The sequence below is a fragment of the Stylophora pistillata genome, chromosome 13 (assembly GCF_964205215.1).
Source record: "Stylophora pistillata chromosome 13, jaStyPist1.2, whole genome shotgun sequence".
Lineage (NCBI taxonomy): Eukaryota > Metazoa > Cnidaria > Anthozoa > Scleractinia > Pocilloporidae > Stylophora > Stylophora pistillata.
Genome location: NC_142531.1, coordinates 23,382,228 through 23,389,689, shown reverse-complemented (window position 1 = coordinate 23,389,689; position 7,462 = coordinate 23,382,228). Strand labels below are relative to the sequence as shown.

Sequence of the window (7,462 nt, the reverse complement as noted above, 5' to 3'; positions counted from 1 at the left end):
GGCCATCTCTAGCAAGTTTCAACTACCCTATTCTGCTGTACCTGATGGCAGCAGTATCCCATTACAAGACAAGCTTTCATTTAACTCGTTTGTACTGGCAACATGTTGTAAACCATGGCAGTAACAAGCCATTTTGTTGTTCTGAATGAATCTTGAAAGATTTAGAGTTATTTGGAATAAGTCACTAAAACCCCTTCTCTTCATTTCTTTTTTGTTTTCTTTTTTCTTTTTTTTGGCTAATATTAGCTCCTCGTGGGTTCTAATTTCTATCAAATGTAGCCAGTATGGCCTCCTTGAACATGTGGCTGTGAGTCATGTTACCCCTATTATGTTGCCCCCAAACTGTGTGACCTTGTCGCCACTGTGGTTAATGTTGCCTCACATTAAATTATGGTCATTGGTTTTATACCCTGATGCTACCAACTTGTTGCCACTGGTATGATTACAGACTGGGTCAGACTCCAATCAGCCCTATTTCTATTCCAAATTAAGGGGAGGGGGACACAGGATTGGTGACTAAGACACAGATGAAAGATGGAGTAATTACCAACTCCAGTGCATAAGATTCCAATGGGTAACCTAATAATTCTAAAATTGTCTCAACATTCTTTAGACTTGACTCTGCATACCCTCACTTTGAAAGCATCTTGGCACCCCAGGTGCTCAAATACAGTTTCTATGCATAATTGTTTCAACATATCACTAAGAGATGGATAAAAGATAGCAGATTCTTTCTCATGTCACATGTTGGCCAGGTTCCTTGGGAAAATTCATGATGGTGGTCCCTGTAGACAAATTTTAAGCTCATTTTAACATAAAATTTGAGGGGTTAGATCACTCCTAAGAATCTCAAAACTGTTCATAACATAGTTAAGGGGGTCAAGGATTGTGCCGGGGTGAGAGCACTCCCCTCCCACAGCTGTGGTTCATATTTGAATCTCGGACATGGTGTCACATGTGGGCCGAGTTTGCTGTAGGCTCCCATCCTCACCTGAAGGGTTTTTCTCCAGCTCCTTGGGGTTTCCTCCGCAATTAAAAGCAATATTCCAAATCCCATTTCGAACTAGAGACAGTGGACAAGATGAGCCACCTTGTGGAATGTCCATTGCTAAATTCTATTACCATTATTATAAATATATTCTTTTAGCCCTCGGTGTAAAAACCTGACGAGGTTTTCTTTGTTTCACAAGGTATTGTTTTGCTGTACGCTATTGTTTATGTTTTGTTGTCTTTGTTTTACGTCACTCGCGAGCTTCACAGGTTTTTATACCAAGGATGAGCCCTTTAAATCCTGACCGGACATCTAATTTCTCCTTATGGTGATCCAGCCGTCTTTTGTTAAGATCATGTGAATATAGGAGTTATCATCAAGCCAGGAGGTTTTGTTCAGTAAACAAATTCTCCTTGTCAGTACCAAAGAAATGAAAGGAGAAGAGTGTAGAGAGTTTGGATACTGCTGCTAGGGCATAAGGGATTAAATGAAGGTGATAACAAAGATATGTTTTCCAGAGTATTTCTGTCCTCTCCCCACACCCTTAACAAATTAAAGTGCTAGCTGTCCTAAAAAAAGGAGTCTCAAATGATTATAACCACCATTTTGTCCAAATGAGAGCTTTATTGGCAACTAGGGATGGACTGACACCATTTTTCCAAGTTGATTTGATACCAAGTAAAATACTAACATTTTTCTTTCAATATCGATACCAATACTGTGAAGTTATTGAGTTAAAAGGTAAGTCCTGATTTGATTGACGAAACATAGGGTCACTTACTCTGTTTAAGTTATGCCGAGTTCAATACTCTATAGAAGAGTCAATAGGATAGTAAATTGAATTAAGGACATACTTAATTTAAAACTCATGGTTATCAAAGAGTTCACTCTTGTAGCACTCACAGGCCACAAGACTGGTACACTGCAGTGGTCATTGCCCAATCTTCAGCCCAGAGTCTTTGACTCCTGCTCTGCAGTTAGTCTGACATGAGACAAACTGTGGGCAGGTCATGTGCAGTACCGAAAGCACTCATACTTTTGGCTAGTATCAATATTTTCCAATCTGACCTTGGTATCACCAGTATTGAATATTTGGTATCGGTATCAGCCCATCTTTACTGGATGGAAAAATGAAACAATGTAAGTAAACCTATGAAATAAGGTGGAAACAGGCCTCTTTTTAAGCAAAATTTTACATGCTTCAAGATTTTTTTTTTAACTATGACAGGGGTGGTGGTGATGTCTTTTACCTAGAAACTGAGAACTGATACAGCTCAAATGTTTGCAGGTAAATAGATTTAGTATCATTACTCAACAAGTTGTACATCTTAGTGGAGCTGTGAAGTGTTCCCTTCCAAATTTGAGAGGATCCCTATTCATGAGTTTACCCCTCTTCCACTCCTCATGACAATGCAATGAGTTGGAGGATGAAGTTTAATTGCCACTGTGACTGAAACTACACGGTGTTAAATATCTTGAATGACTTGCAGTCTTTCCTCTATCCATTAAATGTTTCTTTTCTTCAGTGCAAATAATTGACAACATCTGTGTCATGTTCTTAGATGACTGTGTGGTTCAGCTTTGGAGGTTCGTATGACAGCTGGTATGCTCCTTTTCTGATTGAACTGAATGAGTCTATATTTAACTGTAACAGCAAGGAAGACAATCAAAGTGACCAATTGCAATCCAGCCAGAAGGAAGAAATAGTAATTAAAATGGCCCTTCAGGGCCATTTTTTTGGTTTCGGTCATACTTGGGGTCCACGAATTTTTTCCCAGAGAACAAAGTTCATATAAACCTCCTCCGAGTAAACTACCAAGGGACTGTGAAAAATAGAACAGTCCCATGACAAAACTTTGTGCAGACTTTGGAGCTTCTTTGTAAGCAAATTCCAGGGCTGAAATAGAAACATTGGTGATTGTTAACATGAATATTAAGCTTAATGAGCATGTACTTGCTGTTCTGACTAAGTGATAATAAATTACTACAGGACTTGTAAAACAGCGAAGATTCTGGGGATATTACAGAGACATAAAAATAACTATAAATGAATGATAAAAATGTTATGAGGGAAATTAACTTCAAGTTCCAAGTTTGCCAAAATTGATTTCAAGTTACTGGGTTGTGCAGTAGACGTACAGACAACATAGAAACCCTTCATCAGTATATTTATTCTCCATTCTCTTCTTCACCCAAATCCCAAGGTGTTGACAAGGAGAATTTGTTTGACAATCAAGAGCTTCTTTGGTTGGTGATAATTTCCTCTATTCTTGTGACTTCAATGCTTGATTCAGGGGTGATATTGTAAGGAGAAATTAGATACTAATCACTCTTAAGAGTCAAAGGGTTATGATTGCAAGGAGAGTTAATCTTATTTGTGCACAATCCTTGCAGAAAGAGCACTGTGTAAGCAATAGTGAAAATCAGACCTGAAAAAATTCAGGACTTGTATGGGATTCGAACCACTGACCCCTGCGATACTAACTGGTACAGCGCTCTACTAATTGAGCTAACAAGCAAACTGGGAGCAGGTCATCAAATTAGTCCTACATAAACCCGCAACATGATAATCAAACACGACGAATATATGAAATTCATACATCTGAACTGCCATTATAGAAACGTATTTGTGCACAATCCTCGCAGTAAAGAAATCTTCAACAATCTTCCCATAGGCAATTTTGAGAAATTTGAGTAAGGGTATCCAATTCGCTTCATGCCTGATCTCACAATTTGTATCATCTCTGACTTTGTTACTTACCTCCTACACTTGCAAACACTTCACTGATACCAATCAGGGCATACTGAGGTATTTGGTAGTAGATTTGCAAACAGGCAGTGTAGTTGACATTATCAATTGACTGATTCTTACAGTGAGATGTATCATTTAACCTGGCAGTCTCAACTCCACCAGCAACTATCATTGATGCAACGGCAAAGAACATCCCTTAAATGGTAAAATTACATGGTTTATCAGTGATTCCATAGAAAAAAAAACAACAACAAATGAAGGAGGCATGGAGTAAAGCTTTCACCCTATCACTCCCAGGATCTGCTTAGTCATTCGTCTTACTGTCTACCATACAATTCTTTTGACATTAGCAACCCCATTACATTATGTTTCTTTCTTCTCATCACTCGTCTGCTTGATATTGTATTGATACTGTATGGAGAAGTTCTGCCTTGGTCACTCGTGGGAGTGAAAGGGTCATGTGAATTTTGATGCAATATCTAATTTTTCTTTTGTTTCACAATAGCACAAAGGAAATTGGGAGGGAGAATGCAGAAGCAGTCGGTCAGAAGCCACTTAGGGCTTTTTTCATACACCAATTCAAATACGCTTTTAAATTACAAAATTAACTCTTGCAGAGGTAAGGTCCTTGAACCTTCTTTATTAAAAAAAGCTTCCCTCCAGTACTCTGTATACATAGTTCAGACATTTGCTGTAAAAATTAACCATGTGCATTGAAAAATTAAAAATGACTATGGTTGTGTATTTCTGCAGAAAAACATGACTTTTCGAGTTAAAAATTTTAACAGATTTAAAAAATATGTACATCTAGCGTGAATCATCATACTTACCAATTGAAATTCTGTTAAATACACTTAGCTTCCATCCCTTTCTATCCAGCCATGGATAGACAATTTTATCCATAAACGGAATTAAGATTAAAACAAAGAGGACATCTGCCAGTGAAAGTGAAGCTGGAGGGATCACTGCATGGTCATTAATAGCATCACTATCCTGGTAAAAACCAATTTCCATGTGTATTCCTTGGAGCAAGAAGGTTGAATTCATCTAAAAAGATTTAAAATGTTAATCATTCACTAACTTATGACAAGGGCCTAACACTCTGGCTAATGCTTTTAAACTATTTACAGTGGCCAATTGACATTATCAACTCAACTGATAAAACCAAAATTACTCTATGGAAACTTGGTCTGAATGCAGAGGCCAATACTATTAACCTTTTCACATCCTGATTTGATTGACTTCAATCACCTCCACACAGCTTTGATAAAATATCCAGCAAAAAGGCAAAGAGAAACGAGAAGCTTGTCAGGTAAATAGTGTTCCCTGGATGTAACACAAAATTCTTGTGACTTATTTGATATTGTGATGTGTAGCAACTGGAGAGGAAGATTACCAATCTGATCTTGGAATTTACGTTATGAGCTCAAGTTTATGTGAAGGGGTAAATGGAAAGAAGCCCTAACTGACTTCTAATCAACTGCAGGATTCTCTGAGCCAATTTTCTTGCATTGTCCTGTGAAACAGAGTGAGAAGATGATATTGCACCAAAAGAAAACATGGGACTTTCTTCTACTGACCCCTCAGTTGAATTTTGTATGTAGGTACATGTAAATTCAAATGGAAAAAAATCTCTTTTTTTCATGCAGACCATGGAAATGATCTGTGAGTGTTGTTCAGTTTGAGACAAAATACACACCACTGTAAATGAAGCCTATAATTTAAAAGATTCATGATAATTACCTGGAAATATATCACCCAATATGGAATGAGTATCGCAAAAATAACCATGATCTTCAGAATTGTTTTAACCTCCTCTACATCAGTGTCCAAAAAGCTTCCACCATATTTCATCATAGCACGATCTAGCCAACTTTTCCTTGGCATGTACTCCTCCAAATCAGGATAATAATGTATGCTTTCATTATTCCTTACCCTAAAATGGAATAAAATCAACTTATAGGAAGTGTTCCTTCCATTTTACTAATCAGAAACATTTTCAACCATTGAAAGTCACTATCCTTGGAGAAATTGCAAAGAATCCACTTTGAGGATATTCATTATAAACTTACCTGACAAGAGCTGTTCACTAAACTTTTGATGGGGGCATGTAGGGGGGGGGGGGGGGGGAGGCAAACTTTGATTCACAAAACATACATTTCTTCTTTTACACAAAAGGCCAAATAAGCAGAGAAATATTTCACAGTATCACAGATCCATGGTCATTTGAATGACTGCAAACCACATTGGACTGACAAGGGTCTCTCCTACCTTTGCATGCCTAAATATACCCGAGGGAAACCTTCCAGACAGGGGGTAACATACCTTGTAGATTCTTCTTTTCTACTGCGCTTTGCTTCCTTAATAATGTTATACATCTTCTTCAAAACGTGTCCAGTTGGTGGACAGGAAATATAACGTGTTTTACAGAGGAAAAAAACTACTGCAGCCAAAACAATGCAACAACACAAGCAGCCAAATCCCCATCTGAAGTTAAAAACCTGCTCGACGTATGCAATAAGAGAAAAGCCCAAGAAAGAACCAAGGTTTATACACCAGTAAAACCAATTGAAAAACTTCCGATATCTGTTGTCATCTTGGCCCCTTAGCTGATCGCCTCCAAACGCTGCTACATTCGCTTTGTAGGCACCCTCTCCGATGCTAACAACTATCAAAGCACACGCAACGAACAGCTTACAACCAAGATGGCAATTTTTATTCCCCTTACTTAAAAAAGTTGACCCAAAAATCGCACCGACGCCAACGATGTATATAAGAAGACTTCCCCATACGGCGTTATAACGACCGCTGTACGAATCTCCAACAATACCTCCCACAGTAGACATCATCCAAGCCATACTGGTGAAGACGAACACTAAGACAACAGACGCAGATGGGCTGAAGTCAGTATCGTTCATGAGGAAGATAAGAAGGTTCGCCAAGATTCCATAATACGCTACTCTTTCGAGAACAACAGTAGTTAGTACGCATGCCAAAGGAAAGAAGGAAGATTGTGTTTGAATCTGGGTTGGTTGCGGTCTCTGCAGCCCCTCCGTTGGATGTTGAAGATGACTAACCGTGCCTCCGTTTAGAACACCACTCGAAGTGGAAATCGACCGCATCAACGGAGTTTTTTCGTCTGTTCCTGGTGTAGAACTCATTTCTGGAGGAAACGTTCTCAAACTCATTGGTTTCAAAGGGAATATTGCACTGGTTCGCTCGAGAAGGACGAGATTTCGGCAGGAAATCACACTGATCCCGCGCTTATCAATTTCGTTTCAAAGTCACATGATTGTGACGCTACGGGATAAATTAAGACGGAAAAAGAGCGTAAACAATGATTACATCATCCTTAACTTAAGTAATGATCAATCCTTTCCATTTTTATAGGCACATTTGGGTTTGGTGTAAGCATACGACTTAATTATAACGTTGCATCATTTTCAAACGAGGAAAAGATTTCTTCGAATACATTTACCAGCCATACCCAATCGATATGTTTTCCTGATTAAAGATCTCAATCACATTCAACTGATGGTAGTTCGTCGTCGTTACATTTTACAAAAGCCTTGTTAAAAAGATGTTAGAGTAGACCTTGTGTTGCCAGGGATAGTTTTTTCGGCATCTCAAATTTCTACCCTTGAATTGTACTCAAGTAATTGTAACTTACATAGAAAGTGTAGTGTATAAGCTAATCAGTCCGCGACATAAATAATGTT

The 7,462-nt window shown here is 38.4% G+C and overlaps 1 protein-coding gene across 1 annotated transcript; it reads right to left on the bottom strand.

The window, feature by feature from the left end:
• Positions 1–1,595: 1,595 nt before the first annotated feature.
• Positions 1,596–7,266, bottom strand: LOC111330115 (solute carrier family 15 member 4). The gene is made up of 5 exons (XM_022934914.2): positions 6,069–7,266; positions 5,487–5,679; positions 4,574–4,790; positions 3,753–3,938; positions 1,596–2,888 (listed from the first exon to the last, which is right to left on the bottom strand). The coding sequence occupies exons 1-5, from the start codon at positions 6,929–6,931 to the stop codon at positions 2,542–2,544; spliced, it is 1,806 nt and encodes a 601-aa protein (XP_022790649.1). The 5' UTR covers positions 6,932–7,266; the 3' UTR covers positions 1,596–2,541.
• Between the last annotated feature and the right edge of the window lie 196 nt (positions 7,267–7,462).

What these genes read in the sequence shown, in the direction of transcription:
- LOC111330115 (XM_022934914.2), bottom strand. Translation starts at nt 6,931, where the DNA reads ATGAGTTTGAGAACGTTTCCTCCAGAAATGAGTTCTACACCAGGAACA. An exon ending in ATTGGGTGATATATTTCCAG is followed by an intron (nt 4,791 to 5,486) that starts GTAATTATCATG and finishes AAATCTTTTTAG; the next exon opens with ATGAATTCAACCTTCTTGCT. An exon ending in ATTTAACAGAATTTCAATTG is followed by an intron (nt 3,939 to 4,573) that starts GTAAGTATGATG and finishes TTACCATTTAAG; the next exon opens with GGATGTTCTTTGCCGTTGCA.